We start from the raw sequence: 18,234 nt of genomic DNA on the forward strand, positions 1-18,234 counted from the left end.
TGTTTATATTGCCATTATATTGAAAGGTGCAGCCAGTGACGCGTCCTAAAACCAGGAAGTAAGCTGCTGGTTCCCTCGACAAAAAGCAACGGGATTTCTCCACAGGGTTTTGGAAAATAGCTGGAAATAAGGTCTGTGGAACGAACCTGTTTGATAAATGCACGTTTTGTTCAGCCGGATAATCTCCACATGTCTACCATACTTTTATAATTTTCGAATCATAAATCTAATCGATAGATTATAAAAGGGTTTTAGGACGCGTCACTGCACCACTAGAAGCCAACTCCATCGATCAAGCTGAAACGTTCTCTCCCTCTTCTTCTCATGCTCCCTGTCACTCTCCTTTAACTCCTCCGGTGACTTTCTTTTATTTGAAGATTGTTTTTGCACGGCGCTTGGCCGGTTACCGCTGGTATTAAAAACATGTTGGCGAATGTTTAGGTGGCGCGATAGTCTGAAGGAGCTCACGGGAGCCTGCTCGCGCTGCGCTCCGCAGCAAACAGCTGTTTGCTTTCCCCCCAACAACGACAACCGACTCACGGAACGCTATGTTGTAGCGTTAATAAACGAAACAATTTAACTAAATTGCTAGTCAAGATACTAATACCACAGGATTTTTTTTTTTAAAGCAATATTTTTAGTGGCCCGAGCGGGCAAGTGGAAATTACGTTATGCTGGCCCGGGGTGTCTAGTGCTTCCGGGACAGCGGGCCATTTAATGTCGAGCCCTGCTGGTTACCGGCCGGCCCACCGCGTCCGACCGGCCCACTTCAGTACCGGCCCACCGGGATTCGTCCCGAACGTCCCGATGGCCAGTCCGCCCCTGTAGCCCTGTGTTACTGTCTTGAAAACCCAAGCAGATGATGTGAGCATCTTCCACTGCATGCTCCTTAGAGCCAGCGGAGATGTCACATCTCTTCCCCTCTGAGTCTCTATTTGTTGTGTTATGGGGCCCTCTAGTGTCTAAACACAGTGGTGCCCCTTTTCGACAATCCCCACCGACACTGCGCATGCGCATGACGGTGGTGCCTTCACGGCCCCAGCCGGCACTGCGCATGCACGTGACGGTGGTGCCCTTAAAGCCCCAGCCGGCACTGCGCATGCGCATGACGGTGGTGCCTTCACAACCCCAGCCGGCACTGCGCATGCACGTGACGGTGGTGCCTTCACGGCCCCAGCCGGCACTGCGCATGCACGTGACGGTGGTGCCCTTAAAGCCCCAGCCGGCACTGCGCATGCGCATGACGGTGGTGCCTTCACAACCCCAGCCGGCACTGCGCATGCACGTGACGGTGGTGCCCTTAAAGCCCCAGCCCAGAGATGTTCACAAGTCTTTTTTTGCAAGTCCAAGTCAAGTCTCAAGTCTTTGGTCACGAGTCCAAGTCAAGTCTCAAGTCTTTGTGGGGTGAGACTTGATCAAGTCTCAAGTCTTTGGTCACGAGTCCAAGTCAAGTCTCAAGTCTCTAAAAAAATAAAAGTCTCATGTCTCTTCTGGTTGTAATAAGCCTTCTATTGTCTGCTGCTATCCAGTCTGTTAAGAATACTGCACAGCTATATCTAAGCAATTCAAAGCATTTACTGTGTTATTATACACTGGGTCTCTAATGACATCTTTTAAGTCTACTATTAATACACATATTCCTCTATCCTCTCACTCAAAGCCAGTGTCATGGTAACCTGATAAACCTGTAACATTAACATTACGTGGTCAACAATAAACCTGTAACCTGCCTATAAATCCACAGATGTATTTATGTATGTAACTATGTATTTTTGTATATACGTTTAACGCAGCAGAACGTAATGATTAACGTTACCGACCTTTTTTATGTCATGTCAAGAGTTGGATGTCAACGCCACTCAACTCAAACAAGTGTGACAAGCAAACATTCACTCATCTTTTCAAATATTCAGTTACAAAGCTAGTAGCAAGCTAAGTTAACATTACATAGCTGATGCTGAGCTAAACATGTTTGCTAACCGTCCATGCGTTAATGTGACTGACCTCTCCGGGTGAGTTTTCAAGTGCCTGATGAAATCCGACGTTGTTGCGCCAGCATCCTTGATTTTGATATTGCAGACTTTGCAGTGTGCGCTCCTTTTGTTGGTGCCGCCGGTGTTTTGTTCGAAGTTTTTGTAGTTGAACCTAATTACAAGCGGTACAGCCGCAGGTGTGCCGCCGGTCGCTATTGTGTTACTACGAGGTAGTAACAGAGGCGCGCACGTCTGCGTAATGAGCCCGGCTAAAGTAACTGGATGGCCTGCCTGCCTGTCAGCCTTCCATCTGGGCACAAACTGATCTCGTGCCCTCATTGGTATGTGCGCGTTCGTGTGTGTTGGAGGAGGCGGGCTCTATAAGGAAGTAGCAGCCTCTAGCAGATTATCTCCGGTTGTGTATTTTCAAATTCTAGCGATCTCGAGCCGGTTTCTCTCAAATTTACCTACCCCACCTTTAATACGCCAAAAATAGAAAACACAATGATTGTTCACGAGTCCCAACACACGAGTCCAAGTCGAGTCTGAAGTCTTTTGGTCACGAGTCCAAGTCAAGTCTCAAGTCTCTGTGTGTGCGACTTAAGTGCGACTCGAGTCAGAGTCGCAGACTCGAGTCCCCATCTCTGCCCCAGCCGGCACTGCGCATGCGCGTGGTGGTGGTGCCTTCACAGACCCGCCTGTAATCCGCCTTTTGAGAGATGCCGTAGCTGTTCTCAGAAGGGGGACAGTTGACGGGCTGTTTATTGGTTTTATTGTTTTTCTTTTCATTTTTTTGAGCTGCGCCCTCGGCCTGAAGCCTGGATGCGTCAGCGGCAAAAGGTTTATGACAGAAAAATATAAGGATTATAGAGCTGGGGAACCATGGACTTCCAGCTCTGTCACAGAGGGGAGAAGGAGGGGCTGTCACGCCGCTCGCTTCTTCTTCCTCGACTGCTGGCCGAAATTCTGGGTTGGCTGCGCCTGAGCTGCAGCCGGAACCGGAGATTTTCTAGGCTGCGACCTCTGCGTCTTCGGTGCTTTAAACCGAGCAGGGTTCGAGGCAGCTTGGGCGAAGGACTGCTGCTGCGAAGGCAGCGGCTGGACCCTTCGAGGGAGGCAGAGGTGGAGTGCCTCGTCCTCCTTCTTTTTCGACTCACACCTCCTTTGCATGGAGGCGAGAGCGGAGCCGAAAATTCCCTCGGGAACGATGGGCATATCCAGCACATCCTCCTTTTCCCGGTCTGGGAGGTTGGTGAGATTGAGCCATCTCGCTCTTTCCTGCACCACCATGATCCCCATTGCCTTGCCCGTGGCCTGGACGGCGCAGCGTTGGACAGGGAGACAAATGTCCGTGACCGCTGCCATCTTGTCCAGAGTGGCTTCCCCCGGGTTACCCGACAGGTCTTCGCAGAGCTCCGCTTGGTAAGCGGTTAGCAGCGAGGACACATTCAGGGCCCTGGCGGACAACGCCTGGGCTTTGTAGGACCGTTCAGTCATTGTCGACTGAAATCGGTCCGACTTTGCTGGCAGCGTGGGGTTCCGGCTTGGTGACGGGCCCATCCTCGGTAGGAGGTGGGCCGCTACCAGCGGTTCCATGGGCGGTATGCGGAGCAGGCCGAGCTTCTCCATTCCGTCACAGTCTAGGGAGGAGGCACCCTGGATTGGGACCTTGTTGCTGAAGGGCCGGTCTCTCCACGAGACCGACACCTCATCCAACATCTCCGGGAAGACCGGAAGGAGTTGCCTCTTCGTCCGCGCTGCTTGGGGAAAATGTTTCCCTTCGTAGCGGGACCTGGAGGTCTCCTTGGCCATTTCAGGCCACGGGATGTCGAGTCTGGCCGCAGCGCGTTTACACACGGCTCGGTAAAGCGTGGGGTTCCGTTCCCGCGTGTATTGCCGTCACCGGGTCCCGGCCTGCCAGGGCGCGGGATTCTGGTTCTGTAGCCATCGCAGATAATGAGCCCCAGACCTTGACTGCCGGCCGGCGGGTCAGTGGACATGGGGGGGTCCTGCTCCGACAGGCTAGCTTGGCGTGCTAGCCGTCGGCGGAGGCTCTTCACGGTGAAGCGGACACAATGTCTGCACGAGCCGGGGTTGTCGATAGCCCGAGGCAGGACGAGCAGACCTGGTGTGTGTCTGTGCCCGAGATCTTCAACCCGCAGCCGCAGAGTCGAGCCACCGAGTCCCTGACTCCTCTGGTGTGAGGGAGAGAGGCGTCCATCTTGTTCGCCTCGTGGCGTGGAGAGGGCCCGCTCTCGACAGGTAAAATGGGAGAAAAAGGTATTACCACCTTGTCCTTAATCCGGAGAAAAGGACGGTGTGGGTCTTTTATTCCCGGAGAATACTGACTGTTGTGACAGTATGCTCCTTTAATCCTTTCTTCCTCCGTGGAGAAGAGAAAAGAAAAAACGTCCTCGCTACCGTGGTGTCGATAGTGAGGGAGCGAGCTAGCAACAGATGTGTTGCTAGCTTAAAAAAATCAGACCTACCTTACTTTCCGGGGAAGAGAAGGGCGAGGTCGATTTTAATACTAACTGGCGTTAGTATTACCGTCTTCCTGCAAAGCAGAAGGAGTAGCCGGTGAGCGCCCGTCGACCGAAATGGATATTTGGGTTCAGTCTGTGGACTGTTAAGCTTGTCCGGCTACTATAGAGATGTGCTCTGAAGCGAGAAGAGGTGTTTGAATGACGCATGCGTTGTGGCGCTACTTATAGGGGGTGAATTCCCTGACGCTGACGTCAAGATCACCAGCCAATCAGGATTGGCGTAATGAGATTGATGCTTCTGTTTGCTCCGCGATGAGGCGCATCCCATAGTGAGACATCGAACGGAGTGTTATGAATGAGAACAGCAGTTCTCTCATTCCACAACTGTCCCTCCAACTTCGACGGGGCTACTTAGGGATGCACAGTCCTCAAATATTCAGTCATTTGGATGGACTAATAAAGATGCCTCCTCTCCTCTTCCTCTCTTAAATGTTCAATTTTCAGCACAGCTCGGCTTTATAATCTGGGATGCCTAGATCTTCCCGAGAGTCCGGTTGCTTTATAACTTTTCCGACAAAGCAGAGAGGGAAATTGCTTCCCAGTTTTCTATAGAGAATTAAAGCGTTTTTAAGAAATGTGAATTATTGATCTTGAGTGGATTTATTCTGATGTTTTTGTGTGTGGGAAGAGTTCTCTCTGTGCTACTTTTGTGTGTATGTGTGTGTCTGTTTGTGTGTTCATCTGGATGTTAATTGGTTTGGGAGCAAGGATACTGTTTGTGTATATTTGGGGTGCATTTGGGTGAGAAGATATGTCCGTGTATGTGTTTTGTTGTAGGGATAAGAGAGTGATTTCGGCAATGGAGGGATTTTGTGTGTGCAGCAGATGATGAATCCTCCTGCCTCATTCAACAGGAATAATGAAATAGAAATGCCTCTGAGAGGAAGTGTCCAGAGGGAGGAATAAAAGTAATGCCATCAACATGTTTAGACGAAATGAAGTCAATGAAGTCATTTCCTCCCCATGACTTCCTCTACCCATCTTAATCTGATCTGAAGGCTTCACTCTTAATGTTCCTTCAACCATAGATGAAGCCTCTGAGTGTGAAATTTAGCTGGAATTAAAGTTTTAACATGACAGCTGGCTCAGGGAATCCGTGGCTCAGCTCCTCTTTGGGCGGCAAAGCAGCTAAAGAGGGTATGGAGAGAATAAAGAGAGCTAGAGAGGATGAAAAGAGGTGAAACGGAAAGGAAAGGCGAGGAAGGAAGCGAGGATGTGAGAAAGACGGAGGAATTTGTCTGTTATAAAAGAGAGTGTGAAAAAGGGACAGCAGCTTTTTCTCCATGACTGTTGCTGTGGGAATCTTATCTCATGCCACAGCTCCCAGCCGGTACACACTTCTGCATGTTTGCTCAGGGCCGGCTGGTGTTTGCTTGGTTTATCAGGCCTGCCGGGCTCAGGTCCTCTGGTTTTTCACTGTATTCACTGAAACACTGTCACTGCTGCAGCACAACGCAGCTAATTCCAGCTTGAAATGCAAATGTTCAGCTAGAATGGTTATCTCTTCATAGCAAAAAAAGGATGGCCTCAACGAAATAAATTACTTTGAAGAAAACCAGCAGTAATTCACACACCTGCAGTGAGTTTTATACAAACACATATTAAGTTAGATGAATGGAGAAGGTTTACATACTGAATTTACTCAAGGCACTGGGGAGGCTCTGCTTATCTGCTCAGTGGGGGAGTGAAGGCATTTACAGTATATATTTGTGTGTGTGTGTGTGTGTGTGTGTGTGTGTGTGTGTGTGTGTGTGTGTGTGTGTGTGTGTGTGTGTGTGTGTGTGTGTGTGTGTGTGTGTGTGTGTGTGTGTGTGTGTGTGTGTGTGTGTGTGTCTTCTTGCTTAAGGAGTGCTTCTAAATGTGGACTATAGGGCTCTCCAGTTAATTGGCTCTCATGTCTGTGGTGGCCGGCGGACCAGTACTCCCAGTAGATTTGGTCTCCTATTGTGCCCCAGGCTCTCAGCACAAACTGACAGCCATGTTATCTCAGGCGGTCCTACCAGTAGATTGTTTCCTATACTGTAGGTAATCCATGTATTCAAACTAGCATATTTCCCTCTTGTGTGCTATTTGGTGTTCTCTTGTATGTGAGTGTGTTAGCTTAAAGGGAGCCTTTCTAATGTTGAAATAAAGTAAAGACACTTTGCTTCCATAAATTAAAGGTTAAGTTCATAAATAATAAAAAAAACACTACTCAATTCATTACCCATGTTCTGTTCTGGTACGAGCAGTAGATCGTGGTGGCTTAAGTTGTCTGACTATTTGAATCCTCTCTGCTTGTGCTGCTGTTACACTGTGTTTTGGCATGTACAGTTGTTCTGTAACTTCTCGCTTTTTTCAATCCAGTAAAGGATCCTCCAAAGTCTGCATTTCTGAAATGAATATTTGAAGAAGGAATGACAATGATCATGCAAATTCGACCAAGAATAAATCTTCTTTTCCAAAAATGCCTGTCAGTATTCAGTAATCTACTGTGTGCCAGTCAGTTGCTTAATGGTGCATTCATGCAATCCTCGTCGACTCGTAAATGCTGGAAATATTATTGGTCACTGGTGATACATCATTTGAAGTAGACCAATGAAAACGCCACTGCAGAAAGTGAATAATGGAGGTCAGACATAAACTCTACTGTGTGTTCCTGTTAGCTGCCTGGACATGTTGTGAATCACTGAAAATTACAGATAAATGGAGGCCGGGTCAGGTTTATTTACGCAGGTCATTGGCCATGGCTGTGTGTCTGGTAGACTATGTTACTCTCTATAATGGCATCATGCCAAGACCAAAACATTGGAGTCACATTTCTTCTCATGTCGGTAATAAATACTTTTTTTTGTGTCTAAAGATTGAGGCAGTGCGGGAACTTAATGTTTCTACCATAAACATGCTACACTATTCACATATAATGGGAATCTAAAGTTTGCGCCGGTGGTAGGACATTTTACTGGTGATAACCATGGAAATGTGTGATTTTACAAATAACATCTGTTGACAAGCAGTAAGCCGCCAACCAACTATTGCTTTCACTGTCAACTAATCTGTGGATTTTTATTTAGTGAGTCTTACATTTCCGAAATGACCAACCAACTGCCAAACTCCAAGGAAATTCTATTTAAAATGAGAAAACACAGAAAATCCTTGCCTTTGGTTCTGTATTAAGCATCGTAGGAGGAGTGGGTTACACTTATTTACTGTATAATATAATACAATATTCTCCATAATGTGTGTCACTCCAGGCGGTGGTGACAAGAATGGCTTTTGCCCAGCTTATCCTAAAATGGGTTAAGAGGTGGATATTTGCTCAGCTGAGGCATGCCTGGGTAATGCTTCAGAGCAGAGCACCTGTGAGGGAACTTAACTATCACTAGTGATATCGGGGTTGTGGCTGAACCTGTCTCTGCGGTCCTGCCTTGGTCTCGTCATGCTGCTTCCCTGATGGCTTCCTCAGGATTGTAGCTGACATCCTCGTGGATTCATCTTCTTATTACAGACACATGCATTTCCTAACATTCGGTCTATATGCTGTAAAATGTATTATCTCTTCGATTTACACACGGCATCTATTGCACGTCTGTCCGTCCTGGGAGAGGGATCCCTCCTCTGTTGCTCTCCCTGAGGTTTCTCCCATTTTCCCTTAAACTGTGGGTTTTCTCTGGAAGTTTTTCCTTGTACGATGTGAGGGTCTAAGGATAGAGGGTGTCGTTTTTCTCATACTGTCAGATTGTCTCATTCTGAACAATCTGTGCTGTTGTATTGGCTGTAAAGTGTCTCTACTGTAGGCTATTTTTATTATATGTACAGCACTTTGGCTCGACCAAAAATCGTTTATAAATGTGCTATATAAATAAAACTTGATTTGATTTGATATAAAATGTCACCCCGGGTAGAGTTTTCATGAAGGCAGAGAAGTTTATTTTGTACCAGGCTAAGTAAGTGTTTTTTCCTAAAAAGTTGTGCATTTTTTTAAGGTTGCTGCCTGCTACAGCTTAACCTAAAGGACTCCCCTTCCACAGCTACAACTAGCACAACAGCTTATGTCTTCCATTCTCCTCCACTTTGAAACACTTTACCCTTTGTGTTTGTGTCCCTGTAGGCCTTCATGGAGGATGTCAAGTCGCGTGGGCCGTTCATCTACTCAGTCTTGGAGTCTGCCCAGGCCTTTCTGGCTCAGCATCCCTTCCAGGAACCAGAGGAGACCCTGGCCGATGGCAAAGGTCTGCTCCCTTCTTACTCTGTGCCAACTGCTGCGCCAGCCAAAATATCATACTCAAAACCTCCCTCTGCTAAGCCCCGGGGTTCATTTGTTAGAAGCCATGCAGGTGAAATAGTTATCAGCAGTGATCCGCGCACTAAGTTTAGGGAAAGTTTGCAGGTTGGGACAAATTACCCCCAGCTAACAGGCTGTACAGTACCATGTGCTCGGATCGATAACACAGCAAGCTCTGCTGCTTCTCCACCGACACATCCTCCTCATACTGTTTGCCTCCCAGCAATGGATGCTGATCTGGGAAATACTGCAGCAATCTCCTCACTCCCCCTGTGTGTCTAATTTGCTTTGCCCTGCTCCGTTCGCTGACTTTTCCTTAATGGAGTTGGTTTACCATCCTTCTCCAATCATTGCCCTTTTCTCTTTATCTGACTTCTAAACCCTGCTCTTCTCTGCCTGCTCTATTTTTTACTTCCTTTCTTGCACTTTTTATTCTTCCCCCCATGTGGCCCTGTCTAACCTCTTCCACCCTCTGCAGAGGTGTCTCCGCACCGGCGAATCCTAAATGTGAGCCGCTCGGTGTGGAAGCAGGCGAACGTGGCCAGTGATCTGTGGGAGAAGCTGACGGCTCGCTGTGTGGACCGCCATAGGTCAGACCATAGAATAAGTACTTTAATAACTTCCCATTCAGCCCCTAACACTCTACTTTTAGTCAATTAGTGTTGAATGCTTTTACTTGTATTGGAATATTTTTACATTGTGGTATTGGTTCTTCTTTTTAAAGAAAAGGATCTGAATACCTCTTCCAAGGTTTTTCACTAAATGGAATTAAAGTTTGATATGATGAGGGTAATTGATTGACACATTTTAATAATTATATGGGCCATAGGGAGCTTAAGTACATTCTACCGTCCATGTGTTCATTAAACTTAATTCAACTCTATTGAGAAAACTCTCTATAGCAAAAAATAAAAGCAAAGTCTCAGACTTAATTACCTGGTTCCCTCATGAATCAAGTGATATACTCTTTTATCACTTTTTATTCAGTCAGGGATAAATACGCTTTTACCTTTTATATCTTTCAAAATTAACGATGAAAATATATTTGAGAAAGTGCTCTTACCATACAACAGCAATATGCCTGTAACTTCTTAAGCTACAAAGTCAAGAGTGTTATTTGCCGTGTGTGTGTCTTATTGTATTTGTGTGTGTGTGTGTGTGTGTGTGTGTGTGTGTGTGTGTGTGTGTGTGTGTGTGTGTGTGTGTGTGTGTGTGTGTGTGTGTGTGTGTGTGTGTGTGTGTGTGTGTGTGTGTGTGTGTGTGTGTGTGTGTGTGTGTGTGTGTGTTGATCCATAGCAGAGTTATGCAGCAATATATTACACATACTGTAGTACAATTACCAAAACCTGATTACAAAATGTGGCGAATATAATTAATTACAGAAACAATAAGGAAAACAAATTCATTACATTTTAGATAATAGGAAATTCAGAGCTCATACGAACATTGAAACATTGTTTAAAAGAGAAGGTATTTAGATTATAAAATGCAAGTGAAATACAGGATCAGAATACCTTTATTCGTCCCACGGAGGGGAAATGTACATTGTTACAGCAAATAAAGAGTCAAAGATAGCCTAATATGAATTAAGAAGCCTTCATGGAAATATTAAAGATAGAGTAGAAATTACAATTATGACTTTGAAGTCGGTCAATTAAAAATATGATTGACTGTATGCCCTATGGATTTTGATTTTGTTTGTCTTATAATGGTGCAGGTAGTTTATTTAATGAGCTATGTTTTCATAAAACCCCCAGACACATGGAGATGACACTAGAGCGTCTCCTGCAGATCCAGGCAGCGATGGAGGAGCTAGCAGTCGCCCTGGAGCAGGCGGAGGGGGTGCGGGCCGCCTGGGAGCCCGTCGGAGACCTCTTCATCGACTCTCTGCAGGACCACATAGACGCCACCAAGGTAGACCGGAAAATAGCCTGCTCTCTATTACTCTTTATCTCACTCAAGCAGACAGACTGCATGCAGGCACACTATCATAAATCCCTGATATAAATTGCTAAAAATGTACATCATAAACAAACATCAAAACAGTCACATCCAGCATTGATATGAAACACATGAATAAGTGAGTGTATCAGGCTGCGTTGCCCTAAAATGTTTGTTTTTTGCCTGAGTACACGTCAGAGGGGCTTTGATATGACAGATGATGACACAAAGTGGCACTTCATACTGACACGCTGAGCTGGCAGAGGTTACAACGCCCCAGTTGGATGGATGTTGTTACACAAATGGCAGGTTGTTGGTGCTGTCATTATGGAGTGCCGAGCTGACGCTGCTGCCCGTAATTGCGTGGCGCTATTCATTAGCAGCACTTCACAATAATCATGTCACTGTTTGGAGTCCTGTCACAGCCAGCACATGTTCAGCTCACACTTAAGGGCAGGCTTGTCAGTTGTCCTCAACTCTACTCCCTCATTCACATTTACACACACACAAACACACACACATGGATATATGCACATTATGCATACATGCAGAATCACGTATAGGGCTGCCGCTAAGGCTTATTTTCGAAAGTTCTACAATGTGGTTTATAAATGTTAGAAAATAGCAACTGCCTCCCAAGATTTGACATTTGAAAGTTTTGAACAGTTCAAAACCCAAAATTGTAACATAATGTCACATGAAATTGAGAGCAACCAACACTTTAATTGGAGGAATGTTATGCTTATTTCTGCAAGGAAAAAAGCATATTTTAGCTCTACACTCGCTCCTAGAATACCACGATTAGAGTAATGCATTTCTCACACCTCTGCCTGTCATTTGTGTTGCCTTTACTTGCTAATTGCTGTCAGCACTCAACATACATGCAGATGTCAGGCCTATCATTACAAATAGTGATTTAAGTGAATTTATACACACTGTGAATCCGCCACAGGGTTTTTTTCTGCTCAAACTGCAGGTTACTATCAATTAGGCAAGGCAAGTTTATTTACATTGAACAAATCAATGACTGGATGTGTCAGAACTTTCTCCAATTAAACAAAGATAAAACTGAGGTAATGGTCTTTGGAGCCAAGGCAGAACGTATAAAAGTTAGCGCTGAGCTTCAGTCTGCAATGTTCAAACCAACAGATAAAGCCAGAAATCTAGGTGTAGTCATGAGTTTCAACAGTCACATTAAAACAGTTACTAAATCAGCCTACTATCACCTAAAGAATATATCTAGGATTAAAAGACTGTCACAGCAGGATTTGGAAAAACTTGTCCATGCTTTTATCTTCAGTAGACTCGACTACTGCAATGGTGTCTTCACAGGTCTCACTAAAAAATCTATTAGGAAGCTGCAGCTGATTCAGAACGCCGCTGCTCGAGTCCTCACTGACACTAAGAAAGTGGATCACATCACTCCAGTTCTGAAGTCTTTACACTGGCTTCCTGTGTGTCAAAGAATAGATTTCAAAATATTGCTGCTGGTTTATAAAGCACTGAATGGTTTAGGCCCAAAATACATTTCTGACCTCCTGCTAAATTATGAACCATCCAGATCTCTCAGGTCTTCAGGGACTGGTCAGCTTTCTGTCCCCAGAGTCAGAACTAAACATGGAGAAGCAGCGTTCAGTTATTATGCTCCAAATATCTGGAACAAACTCCCAGAAACCTGCAGGTCCGCTGCAACTCTTACTACTTTTAAATCCAGACTAAAGACTTTTCTTTTTGTCGCTGCTTTTAATTGAACTTTTCACATCTTAAACTGCACTGTAACTTTTATCCATGTATTTTTTTCTTTTAATGTTTATTTTATTATCTTTTCTTTTTAATGACTGATTTTAAATGCCATTTTCTTAATGTCTTTCGTTTTTTGTAAAGCACTTTGAATTGCCTTGTGTTGAAAGGTGCTATATAAATAAACTTGCCTTGCCTATATAGCACTTTTCGACACAAGGCAATTCAAAGTTCAAAGACATTAAGAGCATAAAACACTTTAGAAACATTAAAAAGCAAAGATAATAAATAATACAGGTACATGAATAAAAGTTACAGTGCAGTGTAAGATGTTACAGTAAACAATTTCAGCCAAATTAGTTTTTTAACATTAGCTTAAAACATTTGTATGTCATTGGAGTTATACTCTCAGGAAGACATTTAGAGGAAGTCTTTAAACTCAAGGTGGTCCTAGTTTTTCCCTTGCAGTTTGCTAGTTGTGAATGCATCATAGTACCTTTACTCACATCATTCATACATCAGAATCGGAATCCCTTTATCCGTCCCACAGAGCGGAAATGCACATTACAACAGTTCTGAAAAAAGAAATAGAATAGCTATTCATATCATGAAGAGCCATTTCTTTAGATGCAAGCTGACTATAAGTTGGTGTGGGTCTGTATTTTTTATCAGTGGAAACATTTTTACACAGCAAATAAAAAAAAGTCTACAATTGGCACAAATAAACAAGTTTGGCCAAGGAGAAAAGGAAGGTTTTGCACCTTTTTGCTATAAGCCTCTCTCACTGGCCTTTTAGACACTTTCATACACATCACCTCCATGCCATACTTCTAAAAACTACAATGTTTGGGACCGACAGAGTAACCTACAGAGCCGCTGGTGGCTTCTTTAAACAGATACACACATCATACAGTTCAGTCATAAGGATTCAGTGGACTGATCACGGTATGAACACATAAACCTGTATACTGTTGTTATTGTGCACCGTGAGTTACACACTGTTTACTGTATAAACTCCAGAGTCTCCCTCCTGTCTCGCATATAAAGTCTACAACAGAGATTGGTGTTTTTCCAATACCATTATAAATCATTTTCATTTTTATTAAAGTTCTTGGTTTCTGCCAAAGTATTTCTAGATAGAACAAAACCGGCAGCAATAACAGATTACATTTCAATTGATCTTTGTCTTTTATTCAATTTGGGTGGATTTTGTACAGACTTGATGTTCGGCTGTGTATTATATTTATCCTATATTTCATGTTTTATTTCTTGTGTCTTCCATCCCCCTCTCCTTTCCCCTCTGTTTGTTTGGCCTTCTCTCGTACTCCTGCAGTTATTTAAGGAGGAGCTGACCCAGGTGAAGGAGGGCATGAAGCACATCAATGATCTTGCCCACCAGCTGGCTATCTCAGATGTACATTTGTCGATGGATAACGCCCGAGCCCTGGAGCATCTGAACAGCAGATGGAAAGTGCTGCAGGTAGAGATTACTGCTGGGCCTGTGTTGACTGTTTGACATTGTCAGCAGCAGCTTTTACAGCAATCATATTCAAGGGAGACATTAGAGAGTGATTCCATGTTTAATGTTTGCCCTAATGCAAGATGAGGCTTTTTGTGATAACCACACCCTAGTGTCTGTTACATCTCTTTCAATGTTTGTAGGAAAATGGTGTTATCAGGGATGGATAAAGGGACATGTGTGTGTTGTCTATTGGTCAGAATTGTTTAAACATTGAACATGTAAAGTTGCTGTGTAGATGAGGTCTCTGGCAATGGCATGCATCATGAATGGAGAGTTAAAGTGAGAAATACGCAGAATAAAATAAGGATTTAAACTCCAAGTGCCTTGGAATCAGTGAACTGGACTCGCCCTTCCCTCGAGTCTTAGCTGAATGTATGGATGCATTATCCAGTGAGCATTAGTGTCAGTGTGCAACTTCCAGGCTCATGCTCTATTCTCCATCAGCAACCCCTGTAGTGCTCCCACAAGCACAACAGCATCCATTCAAGTGAGAACCCCCTGTTCCCATCAGATAACCCTCATGACACCTTATCCACAGTCAATGGCCTCGTCATCATTTTATAATTGCCACTACGCCTGTCTGGCCTTCTGCCATCTGAACATGATGATGGTAATGTCCCTCCAACAATTCTTAGAAATGAATTTCCACTATCCACTTTGCACACTCACTGCTCCGTGACTCTTAAATTACATCTTTCGTGTTTCTCATGCGGCCTCGCCATAGCCCAGAGTAAAACAGCTCATGAGGAGAGCACAACAGAGCAGATCAGTGAAAATAACTGTTGCTGTGATTGAAGCAAATAAAGTGAGTAGCTTCAGCCTTTGTTTAAGTGAAAGCTATTGGACTGTTTGGGGTGAAAAGTCTTATGTTGGTGCTTACTGAAGGTTTTCTTGACAGCCTGGTTTAAATATTACAGTATTTAGTTGTTTTTCTTTAAGGAGGGCAATGTTGGTTTGACAGTTGGTCACGTTGGGCTAAACTGTAATAGCTCAACAATTATTGAATGGATTAGGATGAAATGTTGTACTGACATTAATGTTCCCCAGACAATGTTTATTAATGACTTAGATGATCCCCTGACGTCTAGCACCACCACCACCACCAGTTTGTGGTTTCTAGAGAAACGTTTCATTAGCTAATGGATGCATTAGTTGAAATGGTCCAGATATTAATGTTCCTCTCAGGAAAAACTCTGATACCTTTGTTGATCGTTTGACTTTTCCTCTATCACCCTAAAAATGCAAGGCTCTTATGCCATGTCCCAAATTCATACTCCATGCTGGTGTATACAATAGAAAGATTCACTAAAGAAGTTCACTCAAATCCAATGTGCATGCCAAATACAGTTGAGTTGTTTTTAGTACACAATTTTCTCCCAAAATGCAGTGAAGTTTAATAAGCAGCAGCAGTCGCAGTTATTGATAATGTCATGTTAGTATCAAAGTGTATGCTATGTTTCTTTACTAAATGCCAAAACAGTATACTAAAATGTTTTTAAGTACATGCTGTGAATAATTATAATACAGTATGGATTTAGCCTCTGTCTTGTATTGAAGACCCTGCAGTCATGTATTGGTTCAAAACTCTCAGGTGCACTTTGTTAAAAAGGTGCTTATCCTACAGATGCAGCTGTACTGTCTGACTCTTTCTTTAATGTGTGGGATGGAAAGAGCTTGAATATAAATGGAAGCATCAGTCGGTCTTGTTTTAGTACACAGCAGTAGCATATCTTCCTTCTGCTATAATTAAAACATCTTGAAGTTTGTTCTTTCACGAGGTCACGATGCATAGTGAGGTTTAAACGGTCGTTAAAAGCCTTCAGATGGGCATTCAATTACAATTACACACTTTCTGGAGCCTGCATTATCACATCCTCTACAAATGTCCACCCCACTCTTATGTTTTTTAGCACAGTATTGTTGCGCTGCAAACAAAGAAGATAAATTAGGACTTTTGCTCATGGATGTCCTTTTGCATTGGAGGTGAAGAAGTCCTCATGAAAAAGTAATTTTACAACAAAGTTTCTGCCAATCTTTGATGTACAGTGCGCTACAGCTGCATGTCCTCTGGTCTTTGATTCAGGAACTGAGACTCCTTTCCCCCCGATGATTGCCACTGTTTGAAAGGCTCTCAGTGTCTATAGTCACCAGCAGATATTCGTCTCCCAGGTATTGGACTGTTATCAAAATGTCTTTGATATAAGGGAATGCCCAGTCACATATGAAGAGACAGGTGTTGCGAATGGTTTTTAGAAAAACATTCGTTGAGCTTCTTTGCTCACAGTACGGCCAACCTGATATCTGTACTCATCCACTTTAATTCATTTCAGCGCATTAAGATGCATTGACTTGCTATCTTTCACTGTGAAAGCAGAATGGAGGAACGCTTTCCATTTCCCCCTCTTAGTGTCCTATTTCTCTCAACTTGTTAAGCCCCGAGCCTGTTTTTCAGGTCTCAGGCTCGAAAATGACATTCCCAGAACAAATGACCTATAATATCTTCCCTTCTAAAAGGGTTAAATTAATAATACTTTTTCTCAAAGCAAGGTTACACCTGTGAGTTGGATGTAGGAGTGTCAGAATCAATATAGATGTTTTTATTTTAAAGTAAATTCAGATTGAACACAGTAAAAACATGTAAATTATTGTGGCCGTCCAACATAAAAAGATTACTTATAGTGAAAACCACCCTTGAATGATGGGATGGTAGACTAAAAGCTATAGGAATCCAAACTACAACATATAATAAGTACCCTGTATCAAGATTGATGCAAAACAAGTGAAATTCGACCTTTTTAGAGAGATTTAGTAAAAAAAAAAACACTTCTGGGGTCATTTGACCTAACTCTGGCCCCCCTTGGTCGATTTTGCTGATTGACATCTCTTTCTAACCGTCAGAGCCAATGGAATCGAAGGGAACTCCCACATACTCCTTATTTGGTAATGGGTGTGTGTGTGTGTGTGTGTGTGTGTGTGTGTGTGTGTGTGTGTGTGTGTGCGTGTGCGTGTGCGTGTGCGTGTTGTGCGTGTGCGTGTGTGCGTGTGGTGTGTGTGTGTGTGTGAGACTGCCGCATAGCCAAGACCGGAAGCTGCGATAACTCTGGTGGCTACCATTAGCAGCTAACTTTTACTCTCCGATTATTACATACAAATTGAATTATGGATTATAAATTAAAAAAATTATCACCCCGAAAATTTATCAACCTATGGATTAACCGATTCAGCCGCGTTTTTTCTCGTTTTAATGCCATTGAACCAGTCTTTTGATCAGATTGACAGCTACAGTGAAACGATCTCCTGTAAAAGCTCCGGTGAAGGTCTGTGTTTGCTTCCCCTGTCTAGAGTTTGGATCACTCAGTGATGATACTATACCTAAATAATCTGTGGAACCTCAGCTTTAATCGGATATCTTGTATGTGCAGCTACGATAAGTAATAAGGGTATCTTTTATCTTGAGTTCTGTGGCAAAGTGCGTTAGCATTTTTCGCTCAGGGGTCATTTAGATGCTTCTTATGAGACTTGTGTTTTGTTTTGGTAAAAATGGTTTGTATCGTCAGTTAGCTGAGATTATTCCCGTTAATCTGGTATAACACAATAATAGGTTCTTAAATATTAAGATCCCCTGAGACACAGTGTTGTCCGCCGGCGGGGACCTTGGGGCTTAACAGGTTTTTAATTAAAAATGATAAATGCTAAATACCGACAACATCCGGTGCCCTGTTGATTTTGGCTGCTCTGATGCCAGCGAAAAATTTATTTTCAAATTTGATTAGTAAATATTTGTCGATCATGGATAATACGGTCATTTGTCTTCCCTATGGCAGCCCAAATTGCCTGCACAACAAATAGATTGTACAACCGGCACAATTGGCACATTGACAATGCTCTATATTAGTCACAAGCAATTTAAATCACGCTCTAGAGTTTATTGTTATATGTTCTGGTTGAGCGAGAAATGATGTGTGTACACAGTGAAAAATGCCGACTCAATACATCTACCTTTACACATTACGACTCATTGTCCCTCACTGTGTCCTCTCTCTCTTCTTCTCTTTATCTGTCTCTCTACCTCCCTGCGAGTGGATTCACCTCCCGTTGTTTGAGAGAGCGTTATAAACATCCAGCTGACAATGATTCATGTGCCAAATCCAATTCATTTCAAATAAACCAGGATTAGGCAGACTAAATCCCATTTGGTGGGAAACATACAGTAACTGCTTTTACTAAAGCAAACTTAATTTTGTCAAC

At 43.6% G+C, this 18,234-nt stretch overlaps 1 protein-coding gene across 2 annotated transcripts in view; it reads left to right on the forward strand.

The window, feature by feature from the left end:
* The window catches only part of drp2 (dystrophin related protein 2), a 137,541-nt gene that overhangs the window by 72,031 nt on the left and 47,276 nt on the right, over nucleotides 1-18,234 (forward strand). For both annotated transcript variants that reach the window (XM_034093720.1, XM_034093719.1), the window contains 4 exons: nucleotides 8,610-8,730; nucleotides 9,262-9,373; nucleotides 10,541-10,697; nucleotides 13,798-13,944. In XM_034093720.1, the coding sequence (XP_033949611.1) occupies nucleotides 8,610-8,730; nucleotides 9,262-9,373; nucleotides 10,541-10,697; nucleotides 13,798-13,944 (537 nt within the window). The remainder of the gene's footprint in view (nucleotides 1-8,609; nucleotides 8,731-9,261; nucleotides 9,374-10,540; nucleotides 10,698-13,797; nucleotides 13,945-18,234) is intronic.

The sequence above is a fragment of the Pseudochaenichthys georgianus genome, chromosome 10 (genome assembly GCF_902827115.2).
Source record: "Pseudochaenichthys georgianus chromosome 10, fPseGeo1.2, whole genome shotgun sequence".
Lineage (NCBI taxonomy): Eukaryota > Metazoa > Chordata > Actinopteri > Perciformes > Channichthyidae > Pseudochaenichthys > Pseudochaenichthys georgianus.